The sequence below is a fragment of the Rattus rattus genome, chromosome 4 (assembly GCF_011064425.1).
Source record: "Rattus rattus isolate New Zealand chromosome 4, Rrattus_CSIRO_v1, whole genome shotgun sequence".
Lineage (NCBI taxonomy): Eukaryota > Metazoa > Chordata > Mammalia > Rodentia > Muridae > Rattus > Rattus rattus.
Window position 1 is genome coordinate 135,062,244 of NC_046157.1, and position 22,250 is coordinate 135,084,493.

Consider the following 22,250-nt stretch of genomic DNA (forward strand, 5'->3'; position numbering starts at 1 on the left):
CTTCCCCTCTTCAGGCAGGAGCATTACAGGTAGTTTTTGTAGCATCCATTCAGGTGTTTGTTGCGCCTCTGCTCTCGGGGGTGATGCAATAAATCACAGTGTGTGTGCATTCACTATTTTTCTAGTGTGCTCTGGGTAACCAGGAGGCTTCTTTTGGTACACATGTGATTTTTAATCCTCCTGCCTCATGTGTTCCCTGTCCAGCTGATATGAAGACATCACTGCTGTGTCCTGTACTTGCCTTGTTTGGAAGGTAGTGCCGCCAATTTTAGACACCCCAGATGGTCGGATGTCTAGTGTTGTATTTTTTAAAAAAATATTTATTTATGATTGGTTGAGATTCTTGACTCTGCATTGTACCTGAATTCTGCATTTATTTTTAAACCTGGCTTTTAGCTAATCAAGTCTTTTAGTTAATCGGTTCTCTTTCTAGCCTTGCCTCATATACTTTTTAAACTCACTGCATTTTAGTAAGTGCACTTTTTTTTTGGCCTGTTTTATTTCTTTTTCAAATTAGTTGACATTTTTTCCTTTACCCTGATGATAGGATTGTTAGCGTGCCTTTCATTTCTGAAACATAAGGAGCACAGCAGTTTCATTTTGGGGCATCTGATAATTCAAAGGCACACGAAGCTGATGTATGCTTGTCTGATCTGATATTTCTGTTGTTACCTTTTGCCCCATGCTCCATTCTTTTCTTTTTCTTTTTACTGTACTTGTCATGGTATTTTAAAACACTATTTGTAAAATCAACTCTACATCTTTACTACCTGGCTTGCTTTTTACTTTTATAGTCTAGAGTAACGGCAGTCCAAGATGGCTGTGACTAAAACCCCTTATCAAGACTTTTCTGGACTATACCCAACACAAGGGTCAGTTTACTCAGGTTTCTTTTTAGTCCAAGGATCCTTCCAGCATTCTTAGGAAAGCAGCTTACTGAAGTAAACAACCCCCGGCTTCCTTGCTTTTGTCCACTGTGGGACATAAAGGAAGAAGAAGAAAGGAGGAGGAGGAGGAGGAGGAGGAGGAGGAGGAGGAGGAGGAGGAGGGGAAGAGGAGGAGGAGGGGGAAGAGGGGGAAGGAGGAGGAGGGGAAGAGGAATAGGAAGAGGAGGAGGGAGGGGAGGAGGAGGAGGAGGAAGAGGAAGAGGAAGAGGAGGAGGAGGAGAAGAGAAGAAGAAAAAGAAATATTTTCAGAGCAAAATTGCCTGCAAAAGTCCTGTTCTCATCCTGGTCACTTAAAGCTGCATTTTCTAGGTCAATTATTTAATCCCCAAAATACTACTTTTAGGCATTTTGTTTACTCTTTCCTGTTGTTTTGTGGTTGAATAAGGTATATTGGTTGATGTAAATAGAAGTTGGAACACTTGTATTTATCCTTTGATAGCCAAAACTCTAATTTGAGAATATTTCCTAGAAATATGAGAGGAATGCACTAAGGTTAAAATAAATATATAAATGGATAAATAAATTCGTAAGCATTTCTGATGAAGCTTAAAAGATGTTAAGGCACCAAGTATAATGATGCTGATCTTAATGTAACCTGGAGACTTTCCTTAAGGAAATAATATGGTAAGATGCATTTGGGCAAATGCCATAGTGTTTACATGAAAGCAAAGTGCTGAGAACAGTCCTGGTACCACTCTAGTGCTAATTTTAATAAATCATGGGAAACGAACACTGATGGCTCAGGATACAGTCATAAAAAACGATCAGAACGATAGCAGAGCACAAGATAATGTGTTTGCTATGCAAAATTATGCCACTAAAAAGTCAAAATCAAAAGTACAGAAATATTTTGTTTTACTAGGGATGGCTATTTTTTCTTTAAATTATTTATATTGCTTGACATTTTTAAGGAAAAAAGGAGAGATTTCACAACTTAAGTAAAAGCCACCACTCTCATAATGTTTCCAAACAATCTTAGCATAAAATTTTTCATTAAAAATGACATGTCATTTAAAGATGAAATACACTGAACAGTTTGAACCTATAGGCCAGTAGTTCACAATCTACAAATAGGTTAAAACCATTTCAGTGCCTTCCTCCTGTGATCTCCATGTAGCTCACAAAACTAGTGATTCGATGGCTCTAGTAGTCTTAAAAAGTGGAAAAGTAAGCGAAAACCTAGGACCTCACCTTGATGATTGGGCCGATTTTGTTCTTGGTGAATGGGGTACATGAAAGACACATTACTGTCTGAACATAATTGATCCGTTTCTTTCCTTTTCAGTTGGAGGATGAAGCGCTATTTATATACAATCATTCAATTTTAGCTCCAGTAAAGTCATATACTTTTAAATGCTTTTATTTTCTGTAATATCTTCCTGCAAGTCTTTCCTTGTTCAGTTAAAAGAGATTCATGCCTTGGTTTCAGTTTTAAAACTTACTTCTTCAAAGGTATTCTCTGACCCTCCTGTGAATATTACAACGCACTGCCCAGTCCTACCACATTTCCCCAGACAGCACTTTGTTCCCAGTCTAAATTATGGCAAATCCACACTTGTTTATCTGTTTACCACCTGGCCCTAGTGTGGAACCTGTAAAAGCACCAAGACTATGTGAGTCATGCTATGTTACTTGATACATATCATTTTATATTCTATCACATGAAAAGCCCACTTCTGGTTACGTGTATTCTAGTGCATAGTTTTGTCTTATCACACCCTGGTTTTATTTGTTTGACTATGGAATCCTTCATTTTGGTATAAATAGGGGTGGCTTTATAAAAAGAAATCACTTTCCCACTTAAATATAGTTATTATGGCAATGGGTTCACAACACACCACTCTTGCTCTGTTCTTTCTTTTGAACTAGGAGAACTCAATGGCTTGGCCAATCATAGGATGTTTTCATTTCACGATGGAAGTGTACAGATTTCTTGTAACTACCCTGAGACTGTCCAGCAGTTAAAAATGCAGTTGTTCAAAGACAGAGAAGTCCTCTGCGACCTCACCAAGACCAAGGGAAGCGGAAACACCGTGTCCATCAAGAATCCGATGTCCTGTCCATATCAGCTGTCCAACAACAGTGTCTCTTTTTTCCTAAACAATGCAGACAGCTCCCAGGGCAGCTACTTTTTATGCAGCCTGTCGATTTTCGACCCGCCCCCTTTTCAAGAAAAGAACCTTAGTGGAGGATATTTGCTTATTTATGGTAAGACACTGCTTTTATCATTCTGCCTTAAAAGTGTATGCTTGTCTCCAAAACTTTTCTCACCAAGGGAAATAAACAAGTCTTTTTTGTTTGTGTTGTGTTGAAATTCCTTTAGAAGTAGCTGACAGCAGATCATCTTGAATGAGCTATGCACAGAAGGATGTGCTGCTAATATTAGCTGTTATTTATTGGGAATAAGTGATTTCTTTACATAGACTGATGAGTTAGAATTAGGGCACAGCCTTTCAGAATCCTTCATGACTCAGCAGCTATCACGTTTTCTTGCCTAAGGTAGGAAGCAGCTTGGAGAATGAGATGAGACAATTGAACATCAGTATTACACCAAGTATTTTCCTACATAGTCTTGGGGAAGCTGCAGACGGGAAGGCATCTTCTATTAGTCACGCTTGTAAGCACACTAGCATACTCGTTCCAGTTTGAATTGCAGAGTCCATACTGTAAGGCAGAGGTGACGTTGGTTGTCATTTACTGGGTTTCATCGTCATGAGGAAGAAAAGCCTTCCTTGGTTAAGAACCTTCCTTACATTTTGTGAAAGCATCCTCTATTCAGCACTGGGTAAGGACATGTTTTCTGGGTCTTTCATCAACGTATTTTCCCCTCTTCAACCCAGAATCCCAGCTTTGCTGCCAACTGAAGCTTTGGTTACCCGTAGGGTGTGCAGCTTTTGTGGCAGTGCTCCTTTTTGGATGCGTATTTATCGTCTGGTTTGCAAAAAAGGTAAGTGAACTTAACTTTTCCTTAGCCTCTCTTTCCTGGGTGGGGTTTTACTCACCAAAGAACGCTCGGTGCTTTCTCAGAGTAACCTGCAAAGGGTAGACCGCTGCTTTTCCTTACGACATGCATACTAATTAAACTAATAACTCGGAACAGAGATTATCTGCTTGTTTGTTAATAACTCACTTTGTTCCCAAAATGACTCAGAGGCTTATAGAGATATGTTATTATTACTGTTTCTTTCATAAAAAGATGGAAAAGTGGGGCCAGCCAGAGATAAAGGTTAAGGAGGAGGTTAAAATATAAAAAGTGGATGCCTTTGATTTTTTAAGAATCGTCAAACGTTGGGTTAAGATTTGAATCTAACTAGCAAGCGCAAAGGCCCTGGGTTGGTCCCCAGCTCGGAAAAAAAAAAAAAAAAAAAAAAAAAGATTTGAATCTAAGCTTCCTAAGAGGACAAAGCTGAAACAATTAGTTTGAAGTTGCTCTTGATTGGCACATTGACACAGTGGGATTATCTTGCGACCTACTAATAGCAGTTAAGAAGGAAGCTGCTTTTTTATATGTTGCGCCATCAAACTTGCTCTTAAGAAAAATGTCTGAAAAGTTATTCAGAGCAGTATTAATAGGGACAACAAAATATCTTTTTGTGGTAGGAGATATTTTAGCTATTCACATAATAGATTTTTCGATCAAAGAACTTACTCTATTCTGCATATGCTGAATATATAAGAGACTGTTTGTGAATGTGTGTACGTGTGTGTGCATGTGTGTACGAATGTGTATGCATGCGTGCACATGTGAGTGTGTGTGTATGTGTGTGTGTGTGTGTGTGTGCATGCTAACTGTAAGCGTATGAGTCTATTCTCTCCTTGGGCCACTTCAGGTATTGGGGATTGAACACTCAGGTCATCAGGTTTGGCAGCAAGTGCTTTTTTCCCACTGAGCCATCTCACCAGGTAAAAAGCACCTTTTACTGGGAACCCTTTGCATATTGTTTTTACTGAGCTTAAGTTCATAATCACACCTTTGTCGCATGCTACTTCGACAAAAAAAAAAAAAAAAAAAGCTGGAAAACAGATGGGAAAGATCAGATAACAAACCACATTTCTATCTCTTTCAGAAGTACAGATCCAGCGTGCACGACCCTAATAGCGAGTACATGTTCATGGCGGCAGTCAACACAAACAAAAAGTCCAGACTTGCAGGTACAGTACCCCTTAGGGCTTTGGGGAGAGGAGAACACTCTTCATGTCAAGACCGGAATTAATTTGTTTATTTCTATTTTAAAAGAAAGACATTTTTTCCCCTAAAGATAATTTTTGTATTTTTATGTGAAAGTCTGAATTCTTCACTTCAACTGCGCTTATATACTCTGTAGTATATTAAAAATAATGTTTGTGAATCAGTATTAATACATTACCAGGGGTCAAGGACGGAGTTCAACTAGTGTAACACAGACAGAGCCCTGGTTTCTAGCTCCGCACCACACAAATGGGCATGGTGTTACACACTTGTATTCCTAGCACTCGGGAGTTGGAGAATCAGAAGGGCAAAGTCATTTTCAGGTACATGGTGAGTTAGAGGCCAGTCTGCGATATATGAGTTACTGTTTCAAGATTATCAGAGGAGGGGTGGTAGAGAAAGAAAAAGAAAAGAAAAGAAAAGAAAAGGAAAGGAAAGAAAAGAACAACAACCAGAAAAAGCCCCAGATTGGAGTAAGAGAATAGCAATTTAAGCCTAGCCTGGGCTATAGAATGAGTTGCACAAGGCCAAGCTGAGCCACGTGACGAGTCCTTGTCTCCAAAGAAACAGTTAAAAGGGAGATACAGACATGCGCATCCCACAGGTAGAGCACTTGCCTATCATGCCTGAGGGCTTAGTTCAAATCCTAGTACAAAAAAAATAACCCATGACTCACAGTTGTTTTAAGGTGATCTTCAACTGATACTGAGACATCAGAGATGTACTGGCTCTTCCTTGAGAGTAAAGGTCATGGGACCAGATGTGGTCATTTATTGACCATCCTTTAAATGAAAGCTTTTGAGTGAAGGTACTGTGTGGGTGATGGGAATTTTAGATGAGGCTGGGAAGAGAGGTTTAGGTGGATGCTGGGTGGAGGGGAGTTGATGAAAACATTCGGTTGTTTGGAAAAACGTACAAGGCTAGAACACTGTGGCGCAGCTTTCCAACTAGTCCATGGAGAGTTAGAGGGGAGTGCTGCCAAGTCTGGGGATATCCAGAGAGCTTGAAACGTCCACTGTGGAAAACTTTGCACATCTTGCGCCCCTGGGTAGGATGATGTAGGTAGGGTAGGAAAGGAAACCGAAGCCACCGCATTCTGGCTACCACTCGGTGTCTCAGTAGCACACGGATTATCATGGAATCACTGCATGAATGAGGGGCTAGCCCTCACTGTTAGTCTTTACTCTCCACTTAGATAACTGGAATTGAGGTCCAGACTGCCAGCGGCTCCCTTCCAGAAAGTTACTATCACAGCTTTGGCTCTTGTGATCACTTTTGTTTGATTACTTTGCTCCTGAAAAAAGCTAAAACAAAAACAAAAACAAAAACAAAAATGACAACATTCTTCACCCCAATCACTGTCTTAATAATAATGCATTCTCTCTTATTTTGGAGTCCCTTAAACAGAGTCTGTGAGAAGGACTTGGGTGCGAATAGTTCACTGGAATGGTGATCCCAGGGAGAAGTGCAAGGGGGAAGGAAGCCACAGGGCAAGAGAAAAAGGCAGTTGTAAGGTGGAGGGTATGTTACCAAGGCGTTGCTGCCAGGCTCTGGGGGCCTGACTTAATGGGACCTCTGTAATCTGTACAGAGGCCTCCCACAATCTCCATGAAGGATGGAGCATGGGATGCTTAGTCATTGGTTTTATTACCAACAGTTGGGAGCTGGCTGCAGGGAGCATCTCTCGGTTCTCCCTGAACTGGACTCAAATTAAAGCTGTTCCCATGTCTTTAGATAAAGCCAGAGGCAGGAAGGCAGAGGGGGCACACGGGACTACAGTGCTGGAGCAGTTAACACCTACACAGTCTTTTTTTTCCCTCCATCTTTATTAAATTGGGTATTTCTACACATACACGGTCTTACTAGACTGCAGCTGGACCCAGTGCTGGACACGTTCAAAATTCAGATAATGTCCAATCCTCACATCAAGTGTGGGTTGAGTAAAACTTCATGAGAAATGAGAACGTGTGTGTGTCTGTCTGTCTGTCTGTCTGCCTGCCTGCCTGCCTGCCTGTCTGTCTGTGGGTGTACCCCACAGGGAAAAGCAGAAAGCAGATTGGAGGGAATTCAACTCATGTTGAATGTTATTTTACAGGTATGACCTCATAATCTGGAACATGGGAACCCATGGAGGAACTATGCTGTCTGGTTCCCCTGAAACTTGAATGGAGAAAGTCTTCTATTTTCTGGACCACAGGGCATCTGACTTGATTAACTACGGATATCTCCTCTTGGTGTTTTGTTTGTCTGGATCAGTGACTGTCAGTCACTCGGAAGTTCAGCAGACTGCCCTGGGTTTGCTGAGTCCTTTTAAAGCAAACCCCTTCTTATAGAAGACCCAGCTCATATGTATTCAACAAACAGACCTCACTGGGATGCAATCCCCTCTCTCTGCGCCTGCTTCTAGCTATGCACCAGCCAGCAAGACAAACATATCTCCAGCATTTTTACAAAAATGCCCAGGGTATGAATTGGCCACCGTCTGTCCCCGTTTTTCAGATTCCATTTTCTTTCCATAGAGATGAGCATTCCTTCTAGAATCAGACAGTAGAGGGAGATGCTTCACAACAGAGGCTCTTATGTTTCTGAGATGTTGATGTATATACTTCATTGAATCCATGCATTGGTACCAATATGTTCTCTAACAACTTCTATATTCCAGCTGATCACTGCTTCAGGGCTTAGATGCCTGCTTTTGCCTTCAAGTCTCCCCTTAAAGATACTTCCACATGTCTACTTGGCAGCCTGCAGCCACTCTGAATAGGAAGTTTGGTCTACAATTTCCCCCCTCTGCTGCTCAAAAAAAAAAAAAATTAGTAGATATGATTTTCCCATATTCTCCATGCCAAAGTAATTTTTTCCAGCAAAGACATCTAAATTCAGTTAATATGGTTTACTGTGTTGATATTAGTGGCAGTAAACATTTCTCAGAATCAAAAGCAAATTAATTTTGCGGTGGTGTTTTTCTACCATTATCTGGGTTTCCATGGTGCTATTACTCACAAGTTTAGCTATTTTTGTGCATCATATTAAAGTTGCAAGCAAGCAGAGCAACCCTCGGTTAATGGGCAAACATTCTCCTGGGGTAGAATGAATTGTCTATTTAGCCCGAAAACTGCAGTTTCTGTGGGTGGCTGCCAGACTACAGCCGTGCTTTGCTCTGGCTTTGACAGGTTGAAATAGTCCCCATGAGCCTGGAACAGCACTCCAGACTGTGCTGGAGTCCCAAAGTTAGGAGGGCCATGGAGCCTGGGACAGGCTGCTGCTTTGGTCTCTAGGATCTGGGAAGAATTACAGAGGGGCCAAGACAGAGTTCCCTCCCCTAGAAACTGTGCAGCCTGGAAATCAGCCCTGAAACTTTAAGATAGCCTTCTTTAGAACATGAGTTAGTTGGTAGTATTCTGACATGTAAACAGCCTATGACTGCTCAGAGCTGGACCATTTTCTCCACTTCCCTGTCTGCATGCCTAAGACTTCTAGAGCAGCCAATGTATATGCAACATTAAAAAAAAAAAAAAACAGCAAAAAGCAGACAAACAAGATAAACCCCAAACTTAAATAAAATAGGGCTGCTTCCTAGTTTTAAGTTATAGTTGCTTACTCAGTTTGCTTTACAAGTGAACTGGGTATCAACGGATACTTATTACATTAAGCATGTGTAATGCTGGCTATGTACAGTACAGTACTGACCTTAAGTATGGTGTTCTCTCTCTTCCAATGACTCAGGCAGCCTGGCTGGCTCTGTGAGGGCATCCCCTGAGTTGGATGGACCTCTTTGTGTAGGAGGTGAGGGTACTTTACTCCGGTCCTTGAAGGATCCCCATCCCAACACTGAACACCTACCAATGAATTCTTGAAGAACAAAATTTCTGTGAAATAAAATCTGGCTTACAGAGGAGCCACGTGCTAAAGATGTTAGCAATAATACCAAGTCACGGCTAAGCACGCGTGTGCAGCAATGGGATAGAACCTTGCTGTGTTTTCTGGGGGCGAAGAAGTGATGACCTTAGCTACCACATGCAAATTAGCCCTTGCTCTCCCATGACCTTGTGTGCTGCATAAGATAGTTGCTCCCTTTGCCTCACTTTCCCCCTTTTAAATTTATCCACAAACTTATAAAAGAGTCAGAAGCACAGGAAAAAGTGTGTTCTGCGCCTGACTTAGTTTATGCCTTGACCCCCTGGCCCCACAGAATGGTGCCTATTTCCTATGGAAATGAAGGCTGTATTCTTTGATGACTTGACAGTCACCAATGTCAGAAAATCATCGTTGATATGTCACTATTCTCTAGTCTTTGGTCTGCATTCAAGATCTTCCCCTCGGTTCTAGGATGTCTGTAGGAGCCGAAGGTTCTGCTGGAGACTTCCCCTGTGTTTGGCTGTCCTGTCTCTGGAGTATTCTTCAGTCTGGACAGTTCTCTTCAGTCTGTAGTCTGGGCTCTTTGGCTGATCACGGGCCATTGTTTTGTAGAATGTTTCTTTTGGGGGGAGGGGAGTCACTCTGATGTTTCTTTATGAATGAAATGAAGTTATTTGTCTTTAGCAGAAATAATACAGAAGTGGTGTTGTGCCCTGTAGGGCAGCTCACATTTTGGTTCGTCAAGTTACTGCCAATGTTTGTTTTCATCTCTTGACTAAGCTCCTGTCAAGCTTCTCCATTGCGAAGTGATTCTACCCCCCCACCCCCAGCAGCCAATAAATATGCTTTGTGAGAAAGTATTTTGAAGTCCTCTGTTCCTTATCACGATTTCAGCTTATTCATGTGTTCATTTGTAGCTTCATGGTGTTGTGGTCTCTTATTTCATTAAGTGGGTGAAAAATATTATTATTATTATTATTATTATATTTTATATTATTATTATATTTATTATATTATTATATTATTAATATATATTATATAATATAATAATATAATCATATTATATTATTAATTATTATTATTATATTTTGTTGTTTAAAAATGGTCTCATGTGGCTCTGGCTGGCCCTCAAGTTTGCTAAGGATGACCCTACATTTCTGATCCTCTGGCCTCTACTTTGTGAGTACTGGTATTGCAAGCATAAGCCACCAGATAGTCTTCATGATAATGGGACTGAAACCAGAATGTCTAGTATGCTAGTCAACTGATCTGCGTCTTACGCCCATTACTCTGTTTTGATAATAAGGTTGCCCCATCCTTAGCAGTCAATGAACATGCATTTGAAAGACAATGTCCATGGTTCAGCTTTACTCACTGCTGCTGGGGTTTCCATGCTGCTAGGAGCAAAGAATGGACAGCGTTGGAGATATGGATGCTTCTTGACAGGAAGATGCATTATAAGAATAAATACAGGGACAACCATAGTGCATTTACATGTCTGTGTGTCTACAAACTCTGCACACACACACACACACACACACACACACACACACACACACACACACACACACACACACGATTTCTTATGCTTGCATCTATCCAGAAACCTGGGGTGTTCACATCCACGCTACAAGTCTCACGCACTTCACGGACCATTGTAGTTTGCAATCCTTTCATTTATCTGATACTAGGAAACCAGACTCACGTCTTACATTCTTAACCAACTATTTATATGATCAATTCCTAGCCTGAAATCCACCTGCCACCATCTTCCTTCCTCTTCCCACTCTTCTGCACATGGTATCTACTCGGAAACTGACTTTCATCCCCAGCTACCAACCTTATTGCTCTCTTTGCCCAGGCCGAACCATAGCTCTTACCCTGAGCTTGCACAGTGCATAAGTGGCCTTTTCTCTTGTTTGGGGAGTGGGGGCTCACACACTACGCTGAGAATTCCTCTAGGAGGACTACCTCCTTTCCTCACTCACGGCTACAGTGGACTCCCTGGGCAACGATGCACAGTTGTATACTCTGGGACCTGCACAGTGTGTCTTTAAGTCCAAGTTTCAATTACCTGCCACAGTACCTGACTTGCCAAGTATCAGTAGATACTTCTTCCTTGACTCTCTTTTTTTCCACAATTGTTAGTGTTATTCGTCACTTGTCACAGACTCTCCTGTCTTGGTGTTTCTAGAAGGACTCAACAGAAACACCCCGCTTTGATCTGTCAGAGTGGGAGCATCTTGTATTTCCTTGCTTACTCCTCAGCATCTTCTGCATCTTAGGGAACAAGCTCTTCACTAGGCCTTCCCATGCAACCTAAAATTCTATGCATTTCTGAGGAACCCCTGCCAAGTCACGCCAGAATGTGCCCTGTCATCTAGCTCTATCCCTTGCCCCATCCTCAGCACAGACTCTTCCAAGAGTCTGACTTGTGGTGTCTTAGCTTGTGATGACAGAATTCTGTACCATGTAATATCTATTTTCTCTTTAGTTCAGATCACAGCCCGGGAAAGAAAGGGCCATTTCTGCCTTATGTGATCCAAATCCTTAACTCTCTCCATTAAAAAAAATAAAGGCTTTTCTTGGGTGGATAAGATTTCCCCTGGTGCCTCAGCAGACAGGCTGTGCCCAGACTCTGTTAGTTAACCTTTGCTCTGTGGAAAGAGGAGCTGGGGAATTTGAAATTTTCCAGAAGAGTGAACACATCAGTATCAAAATCTAATCTCCTCCTCCAGGGTCTGTGCTTCAGGTAAGACCAGGAAGAGGGTGATACCACTGTCTGTTTCACCGGAAGGCAAGTGAGGATGTCCTTCACTCCAGGCCGTGTTTTATTTCTCTACCTTGCTGGTTAGTGCTTATGATTTCAGTATCTGAATCTTAACAGCTCATCACCTTGCCATATGTTCTATCTGTGGCAGTGAGACCAATGGGGATTGAATCTTTAAGTAACCCAGATGCCAACCCATGTGGACTCTTCACTGTCTTGGTCTTTCAATCTATCTACTGCTGTGTCATTTTGGAGACATGTGCTCATCAATACCCTGTATCATACCCTTTGGGGTCTCATGATGTCACCTAGGATTTTTTTCTTAATTTTCAAGAAGCTAAAAGTGGTAGTCAGGCCGGTTCACTGGAAAATATGGTCCCTGAGAGTAGAGATGGCAAAAATCATGAATATCTGATTTTCTTTTTCTGGGTGCATCCATCTGTTGAAACAGGTTAAAAACAACTTTTCCAGTTTCTTATGGAAAAACAGTTTTGTGGTGTCAGCAAATAACGCAGTGACATCTATGTATGCTCTCTGATAAGCATACTCAGTCTTAGAATGTGATTTCCCCTTAGTACATCTCTCTGAGTTTTGCTATGTTTGGCTTTATAGTAATAATCCCATGTGACTGCAGTCTACGAAAACTGTGGTACTCTTTTTTGATCATTGTTGCAATAACGTGGAGCCTTCCATAAATGCTTTCTTGGGGCTAAAGTTCTCCTCTTCAGTTCAAACTCTTACAAAAATTCCAGTAAAATACCTAATATAAAACCCAAGTAGCTGTAGGTCCATTTAAAGAAATGATAGCTCATCAGAAATAAGTTTCATCTGAAAAGCATATTTTTCCCAGTCTTTGAGGCCATGCCTAAGTAGGGAAGGGTTCATTCTGAAAGCATAGCAAGACTTCACAGCAACAGGGAGGAGCCCCGTTTCTCATGATTATGACCTCCTCCATACATGGAGACAGCAGCTGAGAAGCAGTTTCTTTCCTCTTCCCTAAGTGTTCTTCTGTCTTGCGTCTTCTCCCAGCTCTCTTACTTCACACAGCTGGTGTAATTGCGTTTCTCTCTTCTCCCATTGCTACACTGTCTGCTCTTTGGTGGCAAATCTCCTTCCATCTTTCTTTGATAATACCTTTACATTTAGGGTCTACTTTTTTGTTTGTTTTCTGAGACAGGGTTTCTGTGTTGAGTTCTAGCTGTCCTGGAACCCGCTGGATAGGCCAAGCTGGCTTCAAAGTCAGAGTTCTGCCTGTCTCTGCTTCCCAAGTGCTGGGTTTAAAAGTGTGTACCCCCACTGCTCAGCTTAGGGCCTATAGTTTAATTTAAGATAATTTCCCATAAGTTACCAACTTGGTGAGATTTAAAATCACCACGCAAACAAATGTCTGGGTGTGTCTGTGAGTAATTTTCTAGGCTAGTTTAATTTAGGTGAGATGACCCATGTGCTATCATCACTCCTTGGGCTGAGGTTTTGGACTTACTCAAAATAGGAATGTGAGCTAAGGACAAGCATTCATAGCTCTTTGCTTCCTGGGTGTGGACACCACATGATTGAGCCACTAAAACTTTTGAAGGGGAAAGGGATCCCCAGTAGATCCTCCCTCTTCATCTCAATCTTGGTTTCTATGTTTAAGAATCATGTCATCTTTCTTCGCTGAAACTTCTCCTTCTCTGAAACTCCATGGCTTTCCTTAAGAGAGCTCCTGGTATCATTCACCATCTTTAGGTTATCTCTTTGTCCAGTGACAGTCCTGCACAGAGCTTCTGACATCAGCCCACTGGGGAGAACATCTCCTTGCCTGTGAAAGGGCAGGGAACATGGGCTTCTGTACCATGGGTAAGATAATCTAACTCTGTCAATGCTAGCTGCACTGCCCTTATTACAAAGAGCACCCATAGGCTTAGTGATTTCTTTGCCTGTTAATCTGCTAGAGGCAAACAGAAATCCTTAGAGGGCAGTCTATGCCCGACTCAGCCTACTCTCAGGCAGGAGAATGAAGAACAGGCTTAGTCGCTTGATCTAGCTAGGAGCTGCCCTGTCTCTTATATCTCATCGCTCTGAGATAAGGTGGTTTTTCGTTTCTGTACTTTTTTCTTATGGCAGAGTTTGCCAAAATTCTAAAAGAGGGTGACATTAGTTTTCTAATGTTCATTTGCTTCATCAGTTTCGGAAGTGGACTAGATTTAATTAAATTATATTAGGTCAGAGTTTCCCTTCTAATGGAAACCAGAGTGGGTGCCTCCCAGTTTCCTCCAGCCCCTGTGTACATTAAACGCTATGGTGTCTGAATCTTACTTCTTGTCACACTCAGGAAAAACAGTTCTTTCTGGGGATCATTCTTCTGGCAGAAAGAAACCCAAGTGGGCGAACACGCAGAGCATGCAGAATGCCGACTGCCTTCCAGCCAAGGGTTGGATCTAGTCTAACGTTTCCAAAACAGGGCTTTGATAGCAAAGCCTTTTGGGATGGAAGGATCAAAGGAGTAATTTAAAATAATCAGACTGCCTCCGTATTGTTCTCTTCTCCGTCTGATTCTGTTTCCTCATCCTAAAGGAACAATTATGCTAATCTGGATTTCAAGCAGATTGTTACAGAAATCTAAGTGTCCCGAGTTTTAACTGTCTGAAGTAATCAGTTATATGTGAGCAAAAGTTAAGTCTCAGGCATCAAATCTGTTCAAGAGGAAAAGTGTTTACAACGCTCAGCAGAACAGAACAGAACACTGTCCCCAATTATAGGTGCTCCAAAGACTCCCATTCCAACCTCACAGATTGCCTAAGGGAACCAGATGACTCTCATTGCCTCTGTTCCTTCAGAGAATAGAATTAGGCCAGAAACCAAGGCACATCTCCTTCTCCATTTGCTTTATCTTACCCAATCTCACTTCACACACCCTACAGGGACAGAATGTGAAGAGGATTAAAAGAAAGGGAGGAGGAGTTTCTGGGTAGCAGCAGGTGTCAGGCCACTAAGTGGGGGAGAAAAATCTTCCTGCTCTTCCTGAAGATTGGCCTCCACTTCTAAATCAGCCAATGCCCACCAGCTCTCCCTTCTGCCCTGACCAGAAAACGGGTGTAAATGTTTGTCCTGTAAAGTTTTGTCACATCTGAAAAATGCTGGTCCATAGCTGTTTTAATTATTATCTTTTATTTTATGTGTATGAGTGTTTCATCTGCATGTATGTATGTGTACCATGTACATGCCTAGTGCCCACAGAAGCCAGAAGAGAGCTCCTCTGGAACTGGATTTATAGATGGTCGTAATTTAATAAGTATAGGTCAATTCTGTCAGAGCAATTAAGTGAGACCAAGTGTAATTTATGAAAACAACTAAAAATGAGAATTCCTAGATTAAAGTTTTTGATCTTTGAAAAGTAGTATTAAGAAGATGGAGCTGGAGAAATGACTCAGCAGTTAAGAGCACCGGCTGTTGTTTGTCCACAGGACCCAGGTTCAATTCCCACGATGACTCACAGCTGCCTGTTACCGAGTTCCCGAGTTCCCCGGGGTCTGAGAATTTCACAACTGTCATAATTTGCATAAGAAACAATTCACCACCCCTAGCTAACATTAAACTAGATTTTTTTTTTCAGAAAGCATTTGCTATAAGAAAGTGGTTCCTGTCAGCCACTAATGCTTAAGTGTACCAGATTGTATAGTTTACTCTGACATTATATAACAGCTGTATCATCTTACCTAACCATCTACTCTACTGTAGTCTGGCTTACAGACCTGGGCTGGCCACTAGTTGGCTTGGCTTCTAAGCTAGGTAGAAATGTACAAGACATTTCCTTGTGCATAAACGTGTGTTTGAATATGTCCTGATCACGCCTGTCAATGAAGTATTCTGAATCATTTAGGATAACGTAAAGATATTGGTGAACATAAAAGAGAGAGGAGGCTAGAACTGGTCAGTGCCATTTGACCAGTGTCCAGCCTTGAGACAATAATGATATAAAAATGAAATTGTAGTAACTCTGGGCCAATCAAGGACCTGGTCAATGGCTGACTGTTAATGCATAGGTAGGAAGTGAGGAAATGGATGGCTTATTTAGTCTAACCCTTAGTCAATGCTACGACTGTTTCCATAGCAATCTTGAAAGAGACATTGAGCCTTGCATGAGCACATTGAGTGAGAGAGCTTTTACTCTGAAATAGGGACCCATTTCATTTTATAAACATTCCAAATAGCAAACTCTTCTTATGTTTAACTAAAGTCTGCTTCCTTACACATCACTTGGTTCTAGTTCTCATTGTATGAACATGTGCACATACACTAACACACATACAAACATGCAGAAACACACACACACACACACACACACCCACACACACACACACACACACACACACACACTGAGCTTCCTCCAGTTTTTTTTTTTAATTCAAGGAAAAAAAAAAGTCCATTGTGTCCAAGCACTCTACTAGATGCCATAGGGAATAAAAAATGTAAATCTTGTCTTGATTAGTGTCTTCATGAAGAAACATCATTAGAGATGAAATAGGCAGTCTAGAACACAGAAAGTGTCCAAGGCAGGTAAAAATGAAGTGCCAAGTAGTGAACAGGTTGGGAGATTCAAGAGAGGAATATCTGGGTTGTTTCCAGCTTCTGGCTATTATAAATAAGGCTGCTATGAACATAGTGAAGCATGTGTCCTTGTTATATGTTGGAGCATCTTTTGGGTATATGCCAAGGAGTGGTATAGCTGGGTCCTCTAATTCAACTATTTCCAAATTTTTGAGAAAATGCTAGACTGATTTCCACAGTGGTTGTATCAGATTGCAATCACACAAACAATGGAGGAGTGTTCCTCTTTCTACACATCCTTGCCAGCATCTGCTATCACCTGAGTTTTTGATCTTAGCCATTCTCACTGGTGTGAGGTAGAATCTCAGGGTTGTTTTAATTTGCATTTCCCTGATGACTAAGGATGTTGAAAAAATTTTTAGGTTCTTCTCGGCCATTCGAGATTCCATAGTTGAGAATTCTTTGTTTAGTTCTGCACTCCATTTTTAAGTAGAGTTATTTGGTTCTCAGGAGTCTAACATTTTGAGTACTTTATATACATTGGATATTAGCCCTCTATCAGATGTAGTGTTGGTAAAGATTTTTTTCCCATTCTGTAGGTTGCCATTTTGTTTTATTGACAGTGTCCTTGGCCTTACAGAAGCTTTTCAATTTTATGAGATCCTATTTGTCTATAGTTGATCTCAGAGCCTGGGCCATTGATGTTCTGTTCAGGAAATTTTCTCCTGTGCCAATGTGTTCAAGGCTCTTCTCCACTTTCTCTTCTATTAGATTCAGTGTATCAGTTTTATGTGGAGGCCCTTGATCCACTTGGACTTCAGCTTTGTACAAGGAGATAAAAGTGGATCAATTTGGATGAAAAACAACAATATCAACTAACCAGACCCCCACAGAACTCCCATGGACTAAACCACCAAACAAAGAGTACACATGGAGGGACCCATGGCTCCAGCTACTTATGTAGCAGAGGACTGCTTTATCTGGCATCAGTGAAAGGGAACTCTTGGTACAGTGAAGGCTCAATGCCCCAGAGTAGGGGGATGTTAGGGCAGTGAGGTGGGAGTGGGTGGGTGGGTTGGGGAGCACCCTCATAGAAGCAGGGGGATGGGATAGGGGATGTACAGAGGAGAAACCAGGAAGGGGGGACAACATTTAAAATGTAAATAAATAAAATAACCAATAAAAAAGAAGCCATATGTGAATACATCTTCAAAGGTGATAGGCGGGAGTGGAACAGTGTCAGCATATTTTCCAAGGGGCTATTTCAGGTAAAGGACACTAGGGAGACACAGTCACCACTTATGCTTATATTCCTTGTGTAGAGAAATTTTTTACACTTCTAGCTTTGACATACTTAGTGCTCATTTTTTCCTTCCCTGAATGATAGATGACAGCCATGGGGATGCTTCTTGAGTAAAGGATCAGATAAATATTGGGACCCTTGGGTAGGATGTTCTTACTTTTGTAGTTTAGTAAGCAAGGGCTGATTCTGTCAGGGCAGTTAAGGGAACTAAGTATAAATTATGAAAACAACTAAAAATTAGAATTCATAGACTGAAGCTTTGAAAGGTACTCTTAGGAAATGGAGCTGGAGTGATGGCTCAGTGGTTAGGAGCACCAGCTCCTCTTCCAGATGGACCCAGGTTCCATTCCCAGCATCCACATGACTCACAAGTTTTTGTAAGTCCATACATCTGACCTTTTCTGGCCTCTGTGAGCACCAGGTACATACAAATACCGCACAGACATATGTATAGGTAAAATACCAATATGCACACAAAATACAATACGTTAAATTTAAAAAATTAAATCACAGACATGTAGAAAATTTCTAATATATATCTGACATTTAACATCCAGCAGAATTTATAAATAGTTCTTAGACATCAATAGTTACAAACAGTCCAGTTAAAAATAGACTCAAAGCCACTGACTGATCGTGGAGGACCCAGTGACTGTGGAGTACATCACCCACTACATTGCCAGTCTGAAGCAGTATTATACACAGAGCAATACGTGCAGGCCATTTGGTATCTCTGCCCTAATTGTGGGTTTTGACTTTGATGGCACCCTCAGACTCTATCAGACTGACCCCTTGGGCACATACTATGCTTGCAAGGCAAATGCCATAGGCCGGGGCACCAAGCTGGTGCATGAATTTCTAGAGAAGAACTACACTGATGATGTCATCGACACAAAGGAGCTGACCATCAAACTAGTAATCAAGGCGTTGCTGGAAGTGGTCCAGTCAGGTGACAGAAACATTGAACTTGCTGTCATGAGGCAGGATCAGCTCCTCAAGATTCTAGATCCTGAAGAAATTGAGAAGTATGTTGCTGAAATCAAGAAGGAGAAAGAAGAAAATAAAAAGAAGCAAAAGAAAGCATCTTGATGAAGAGGGTAATGGTCAGAGTAGCTTTGAGCCTCCATCAGGGCAAGCCTCAGTGCTATGGGCCTCTTGGCTATTTGTCCAAGTCTAATAAACTACTACATCTTTTAACTCTTAAAAAAATAGACTCAAGATGTTATAAGTACTTCAAAGACCTACATTTGACCATGACCACATGAGAAAAGTGTCTGATAGCAGGTCAATGCAAATTAAAACCACAGCAGTACAGTACCAACCACACAGTAGTGTACATCAAAGGAGTGACCTTTTAGAGTAGCTGTACCTCTCATACATTGCTATTGGGAATCCAAAGTAGTAAGATAATTTTGGAAAACAGTATGGAAAATTTCTAGAAACTTTAACAGCCTTTTACCCTATGACCTAGCAATTTCACTTGCAAGTTTCTCCCCCAAAGATATAAAAAATATGTGTCTACACAAAAACTTGCATGCAAATGTTTATAATAGCATGATTCATAGTTGATTAAAAGCTAAGAACAAGCAAAATGGTCATCTGATGCTGAATGAATAAATAGACTATACAAAATCTATACACTGGAAATCAATCCAATAATGTGAAAGAAGAAATAATTGATACATGAAATAGCATGAATATGTTATAAAACATCTGGCTCATTCAAAGAAACTTGCTATCAAAGATACTCTATTACATAATTATAGTTATATGACATTCTAGAACAATCAAAACTTTATTGGTAGAAAGCAAATCATTGCTTCCTGAAAGCAAGCTGAGAGAGATGATAAAGAAAACAGTTTTCTGATGTTGAAGAACTATCTGCATCTCGATTTCAGTCATTGTTGCACTTCTGTACACATTATTCAAAAGTCATCAAGCTAAATGCATTAGACATGAGACAATGCATTGAAGCGTTTCAAAAACTAAGAAATAATTATTTGTTATAAAGAGAGTATTCCACTAGATGACTTTTAAAGAAATAATTCACTAAAATAATTATGAATTCAAATGCCAAGAAGGGCACTTAACTATTTCCTTCCATGACACTCAGCAGCTGGGAAAAACATTCTCCTAAGTCATCCAGCAGAAATGGAGGTGGTTTGAAGAGCATTATTTTGCTCTTTCTTTTCAAAATGCACCAAAAGATGAATGAAGACTATGGAAGGAAATTGGCCTTTTAAGCTGAAGCAGGTAGTGTATTTCCTTCAGAGAAATCCTGACATCTTAAAAGACGATGGAATGGAAGGAAAAAAAAAACCTTAACAGGAGAGAAGGAGATGGAACTTTAAAAATGATAAATTTCTAAAATTTCTTTGGAGGTGATGATGTCTTCAGAATCTACAGCAGAAGAGACAATATGCCCTTAGATTTCCCATCAGACATTAAAAAATCTCATGAAAAAAATTTCCTAACTGGATGTGTGCTCATGATCATAAACTTTAGTACTGGTACCAATTGACTGACATCCTGTCAGGGCTGAAGCTGAGACTTCCCCTTGTGGTTCCCCTCAGGAGTTTTGATTCATTGCTGCAATCTTTGGTCATGTTAAGATGTATTTTGATTCAGTGTAGTGATCTCTTGGATGTCCTCTCTATAAATTGCTGTTTGCAGTGATCTAACTTTATAACTATATTGCTTTTGCCATGATAATCTTGGGATGACTTCAGAGTCTTTTTAATGGGAGGAAACAAAAACAGTTATAATTTCCGCAGTGAGAAAGGTCCAGGCGGCAGTGATTGAACAAACCCAGGCTCTACCAGATATCTGAGCCTGAGCTCTGTATGAGCCCATGTGGAACAATAACTTCTCAAGGAAAAAATTTAGGGTGTTAATTTCTTGCATGTTAAATTATTTGAACTTTAGCTTGGAGGAGAATTTAATATTTTAGACTATGTTCTTCTGGGAATTTCACAATATGAGGGAGTTTCTTTGTAAATTTTGATCTCTTTGAGCCGTTGAGTAGTGTTTACTAGTAGAATACCTTAGTGCTGCACACTCCCTTGGATGACATATTGAGCAGCATCTTTGGCCATAATTTGTGGTGGTGAATGGAGGAGACATTAAGTCTTCAGGCTTGGGTGTAGTGCAGTTTTGGAGTTAATCTAGTTAGTGTAGTCTTGAAGAAACTTTATGCTTCCAACCACCAGTCAAAAAAGAGGAAACTAAAGGCGTAGGTAGATGAATTGGGAAAATAAGCCTTCAATACAAGTTGGACTTCATGGGGGGGAGAGGAGAGGAGAGAGAGGAGAGGAGAGGAGAGGGAGGAGAGGAGAGGAGAGGAGAGGAGAGGAGAGGAGAGTGACTGGAGGGAAAGGGAGAGGAGGGGAGAGGAAGAGGGGGGAAGGGGAGAGAGAGAGAGAGAGAGAGAGAGAGAGAGAGAGAGAGAGAGAGAGAGAGAGAATGCTGTTTGCTGGACACGGAGGTTGGGGGGGATCTGGGAGGACTTAGGGAGTGAGTATGGTCAAGCACATAGGATAAAATTCTCAAATAATTAATAAAAATATAATTAAAAGGAAAGTGTCTCTTGAAGGTGAGAATAATATTGAATAAATAAATATTATCTTGTGAAAGAAAGTCATACATATTCTTGGCTGAGAAAAATGTCATGGTTGTTCATTTCTAATATTGTGATAAAATACCTTGAGAACAAAAAGCAACTCAGAAGAGGAGGAGTATATTTTAACTTACAGTTTCTGGTTGTAGTTCAACATTTTGAGGACGTCAGGAATGGGACTTTAAACAGCTGATCATGCCACATTCGTAGTCAAGATCATAGAGAAAGAAATGCCTACATACTCACTCAACTGTACACGTGAGCTTGTGCTTGTCTTAATTTCTCTACTCTTACTTACTTCTGGGCCCCTTATCTAGGAAATGCTACTTACTGTCCCACAGTGGGTCAGGTTTTTCACACAAATTAACATAATTAAGATAACCATCCCAAAGCCAGATCTACAAGTGTACCCAGAGTAGGCCACCCCTCATTTGAAACTGTCTTCCCAGGGGATTCTTGGTTGTGTCAAGTTAACAATTAAAGCTCACTATCATATGATTTATCTCTCAGAGGCTTAGAGCAAAAAATGATGGAAATGCTTGGAGAATCACACCCACCGGCACCCAATCCCATCATCATCATCATCATCATCATCATCATCATCATCATCATCATCATCGTCCATTTCCAATTCTGTAATCAACTAGCTGACACTGTTGTCTTCAGCTTGGCTTTCTTATTTGACCTTACTGACCAATAAAAGCTATCAATTTTCTTAAAAATATTGAGAGTAAAATTTTCTCTCATATAGTATCTCTTGATTACAGCCCCTCCCCAGATCTACCCCCTTTCTATCTTTCTTTAGAAAGCCAAAAGGCCTCAAAGGAATAATAAGAAAATAAAATGTAGCTTCCGGTCTCCATCTGCACCCCGGAGCTAAGGCTGTGCCACAGCTCTCCTTACCCAAATCCCACATGGAGAGAGCTGGTCTCCCAGGAGTGCTGACACACCTAAGATCACAGGCTCACAGGCTCACAGGAGGGACAAGCTCCAGTCAGAGACAGCAAGACCAGCTAACACCAGAGATAACACCAGAT

At 41.0% G+C, this 22,250-nt stretch overlaps 1 protein-coding gene and 1 pseudogene across 1 annotated transcript in view; both read left to right on the forward strand.

Annotated features, from left to right (window-relative positions):
- Icos (inducible T cell costimulator) overlaps positions 1 to 5,296 on the forward strand; it is a 34,111-nt gene extending 28,815 nt beyond the window's left edge. Inside the window, exons 4-6 of the mRNA XM_032899558.1 lie at positions 2,817 to 3,155; positions 3,788 to 3,894; positions 5,015 to 5,296. Of these exons, the coding sequence (XP_032755449.1) occupies positions 2,817 to 3,155; positions 3,788 to 3,894; positions 5,015 to 5,161 (593 nt within the window). The 3' untranslated portion in view covers positions 5,162 to 5,296. The remainder of the gene's footprint in view (positions 1 to 2,816; positions 3,156 to 3,787; positions 3,895 to 5,014) is intronic.
- Positions 5,297 to 5,391: 95 nt separating this feature from the next.
- On the forward strand, positions 5,392 to 18,686 carry LOC116898520 (annotated as a pseudogene).
- Positions 18,687 to 22,250: the final 3,564 nt, after the last annotated feature.